The 4,099-nt window shown below is 42.6% G+C and overlaps 2 protein-coding genes across 4 annotated transcripts in view; one reads left to right on the top strand and one right to left on the bottom strand.

Annotated features, from left to right (window-relative positions):
- syn1 (synapsin I) overlaps positions 1-2,638 on the bottom strand; it is a 15,137-nt gene extending 12,499 nt beyond the window's left edge. For both annotated transcript variants that reach the window (XM_015042386.1, XM_015042387.1), the window contains exons 1-2: positions 2,546-2,638; positions 1,830-2,303 (exon numbers count right to left, since the gene is read on the bottom strand). In XM_015042386.1, coding sequence (XP_014897872.1) covers positions 1,830-2,143 — 314 coding nt within the window. In that variant the 5' untranslated portion in view covers positions 2,144-2,303; positions 2,546-2,638. The remainder of the gene's footprint in view (positions 1-1,829; positions 2,304-2,545) is intronic.
- A 99-nt stretch (positions 2,639-2,737) lies between these two features.
- vgll4l (vestigial like 4 like) overlaps positions 2,738-4,099 on the top strand; it is a 10,666-nt gene continuing 9,304 nt past the window's right edge. Inside the window, exons 1-2 of one of the 2 annotated variants that reach the window (XM_015042388.1) lie at positions 2,738-2,827; positions 3,095-3,209. In XM_015042388.1, the coding sequence (XP_014897874.1) occupies positions 3,117-3,209 (93 nt within the window). In that variant the 5' untranslated portion in view covers positions 2,738-2,827; positions 3,095-3,116. Of the gene's footprint in view, positions 2,828-3,094; positions 3,214-4,099 lie in introns of those variants that run through there. The other variant, XM_015042389.1, reaches the window with a different exon arrangement.

Here is a 4,099-nt window from a genome sequence, read left to right as displayed (position 1 = left end):
TTTACCCATTGAGGGTTGTCGGGCTTAAAATAAAAACTTAAAAGCAAATTTAATTTTTTTTTTTTTTTTTTTTTTTTTGCGACGTTGAGATTTGCATATGATAGTGAGTCATTTTTGTCTGCTTAGTTATTGCTTTTTGAAAACTTGCTGCGCAAACCTTTACACATTTTGTCACAAACTTAATTGGATATTACTGGGATTTTATTTAAATAGTGCATACTTGTGACATTGAAGGAAAACAATACATGGTTTTTAGAAACTAGAAATGTAAAAAAAATATGAGAGAATTTTTTTACTTTTTTGTAACACAACTTTTCACTTTAACTGCAGCTACATGATGTTTGTGTCATGACGCTATAACCAGGCTTTGCGCATCTGGAGGCTGATGTTTTTAACTCAGTGTTCTTTGTAAAGTAAATCAAACTGAGTAAGATTGGAGTGTCTATGAAAATTTTGTTTGAGGTCTTGTCTTGTCCAATATAACATTTTCATATACTTTGATCTGAGCAACTGCAACTGCAAGGTTCTGATGCTTGATTTCTTCTAACTGTCATAAACGATGTGGTTGAGTTGGTGAGGAAACGCAGGTAGACCCAGGTAAAATGAGAATGATGAATTTAATAGTGTAGCTCACAGTCTTGAACAGGCAGCACGGCAGAAAGTTAGCACACAGCTAATACCGGTAGCAACTGTCAAACGGACATGTAAACGAGCTTAGGTCGATGCAGGACTTCACAGTTCAACTGCGTACGACCCATAAACAGATGTAGACTGACGGCACAGGGAAACAGTTACAAATGACGACATCACACACGACGAGGATCCGACACAGACAAAGACAACAGGTGGGGTTAAATACACAGGGAAGGTAATCAGGGAACGGGATACAGCTGGGAGCAATCAACAGGGAAGACAGATTCACAGGGGAAACTGGACTAACACAGAAAAACACAGATCCTAACACTAACCAGAGCACATTCTTCTACGATGCTTCCCGTGTTCTTTCACGCTTTGTGTCAAACTCTATACGTTGAACTTCTTCAGGCTTTACTCTGTTCCTGCCGCTCATCCGTAAAGGTCACGTTTGGGGAGTTAATGAGCCATAGTTGTCCAATCAAAAGATTCTCCCGTCTGAGCTGTGGATCTCTGCAGCTCCTCCAGAGTTAGCATGGGCCTTTTGGAAATGCTTCTGATTAATGTTAGGTTGCGTTTAGGTGGACGCTCATGTTTTTGTATTTTTGTCATTTTTTTCCCCAAACGACAATTGGAAAAACGGATATTGTTTTATAAACGTCGTTGCAACTAAATTAGGCTTTTTTTTTTTTTGGTCTATGTGGTCTATCTAACAAACCTCTGAGAACAAAAATGTATTAAAAAACGATGTATTCGTTTCATTCTATTTCATTTCACAATCATCCATAAATAAAAAAATGCAATGAACATTGTGGTTGTGATTTGACAAATCAAGAAAAGATTCAAGGGTTGGGGGTGTCGGTGCTTTTTCAGTGTAGTATAACTTTCACACCAATCAACGACCGACTGCAACCTGGCTATGTTACATGATGCAGATGCAGGGTTTTCTTTCTTTCTTTTTATGTTATTTTATTTCTCTCCCCCCTTTTTTTGCATGCAAGGTTCATCTTTGCCATGTCACAAGCACAGGAGCATCCTCCCCATCTAAGCACGAAGCCGTCTGGCAGCTTCACGTGGAGAGCCTCTCGGCATCACCTGAATCATATGACCTTCCAGATCTTGTACCACTGCAGCCCACAGTGGGCTGGCACACATTCTGTGTCTAGACGGGCCGCTGACGCGCGCCGCTCTCTTACCAGTCGGTCTGCTGGTCGTCGATCACCAGGAGGATCTTGCCGTGGCTGGAGACGCCAGCCCGATCCGCCGCCTCGGATAGGGTTGCTGCCGCAGCGGCGGTGGTCTGCTTGACAGCATTGGATATGGAGGAGAAGAAACCGGAGCCTCCTCCTGCAGGCTGCGGCTGAGCGGCGGGCTGGCGCCTCTCCGCCGGCCCGGGCGACACTGCGGGGCTTTGCTGCGGCGGGTCGGGGCGTTGGAGGTCGGTCATGTAGCCATTGGGCAGATTGGACATGAAATTACTATCCGAGAGACGTCGACGCAAGTAATTCATGGTGGAGGTTTGTTGAAATGACGTAGAGAGAAGTAGGTCCAAAAATAAAAAAATTAAAAAATAATAAAAATCCCACCTACTGACACAGAACTTGGTGTTCGGTGAGAAAAATAAATGATTGGACTAGTTTCCCATGTGCATAAACGGGAATCACCGCCACCTAAAAGAGAATAAAGTCGGGTTTTTATTAATTAGATGGTGATGATTAATAATTTCAGGGTTTTTTTTTTAGAGAAATGAACATAGTAAGAGATCGTGACTGCTACAGCAAAGAAAATCAGCCTGCAGCTAGATTACAGCTGAAATATGCACAGGTTAAATCACTCGTTTGAATCATATAAAATCCGTTTAACGAGGCTCTCCCGCAATAAATTAAGCATTAAGGTATTTGCTGAAGCCTACCTGGGAATGTATCCAAAGTGATCCGCCCCAAGGATGGATGAGGCGATGGTTTCCTACTGGTCAGTCACAGGAAAAGCCTGCACGCAGGTAACCGTCATGTCCTCTGGGCGCAGAGCCAGGCCGTGCATCCGACTTGAAACCGGAGAAATAAATACAAGCTAAAGTCTTCCCAGCATCCCCGCCGCCCTGCTTCCCTTCAAGACCCAGTTTTTTCCGTCTGCCCTGCGTCACTCCCCAGTCGTCCTGAGGGAGAGGAGGCTGCGAGGCTGGACAGTTGTCAAGGTAACGAGAGGATGCAGGAGCTGATTTCCGGTGCTGTTCGGAAGTTAAAGGCATGCTTTTAAAATCACATTCTTTTTTGACGAATTTCCTGCATTAGATAGCATTTTAAAAAGACAAGAATTTAATTGACACGTGCCTACTTATTTACAGTAGGATGCTGATAGTTAAAATAAATACAATTCTTATCAGACCAGATCTTCCTGCTGATCTGTCCAGCATTAATTGTGAGGGAGAATATCAGACTTCCTGTGTTCCGGCTGTATTTAGGTGCATTTGACGCAGCAGCGTGATGGGTAATGAGGGTGGTGCTGATGAGAGCAGTGACAGGGGTCGTGTGCCTCTGACACGCGTGAACCAGCTGCTGACTCCGCGGGACAATCAGGTCGGTAGGTCATATGGGATCCCGTTGGGGGCCAATAGAAACACATATATTTATTGCTCAGGTGCTCGTTTGATTTTCAATACGGTCGATTTTTAGTGATGCGCCATCTGTTGGTAATCAACAGACCACCCCCTCTACATATGCCCTCCCGTGGGAGCCCTGTATCCTCTACTGTACTATGGAAACTACACTGTGGTGGAAACTTGACGATGATCACAAGGGAAAGAGACACTCCTGCAATTCTCTCTTGAATCATTAATATAGTGGAGGGTCAATGTATAGCTCCCCCTCTGCTCATAAAATAAACAAAAAAAAAGAGTGCTTATCTCTGGATTTTTGCAAGTTTGTTGACCTGTAAACACGTCATCCACAAGGGGCGTCTCCAGAATGTTTATGTAAGGGGTGACCAGACATAACAAACTAAAAGCCATGAAAGAATTACATGAGTTTTATTTTAATGTCAGAAAAATAGCTCTTGAAAAAAGAACTAATATGATTCTTGATTTTCTCAAGCAACCAATGTGTCTTTAAATTCATGTTGTCAGGAACACGCTTGCAAAATGTAGCGTCAATGATTTTAGGGAAACACCAGCAAGCACCTTGTTTAAAGTTTAACCACTCGTTTGTTGTTGTTTACACAGATGTCTACGGTTACAATGAAACCATTTTGGAACAATGACGTCCTCAAATGAAAGCGAGATTCGCAAAGCAGAACTTAAGCATATCAAACAAAAGTTACAGTGATGTGAACATCACATCACTGTGAACAACATGTGAACGTCTGTCTGGTTCCCCAAGAGGGAGCAGGCAGAAGAGTTACACAAGAGTGTGTGTGTGTGTGTGTGTAATATATATATATATATATATATATATATATATATATATATATA

This window comes from Poecilia latipinna, unplaced genomic scaffold, assembly GCF_001443285.1.
Source record: "Poecilia latipinna isolate Pla-1442-1.1 unplaced genomic scaffold, P_latipinna-1.0 Scaffold587, whole genome shotgun sequence".
Taxonomy (NCBI): Eukaryota; Metazoa; Chordata; class Actinopteri; order Cyprinodontiformes; family Poeciliidae; genus Poecilia; species Poecilia latipinna.
The sequence above is the reverse complement of the archived record's forward strand: the minus strand, read 5'-3'. Positions and strand labels throughout refer to the sequence as shown.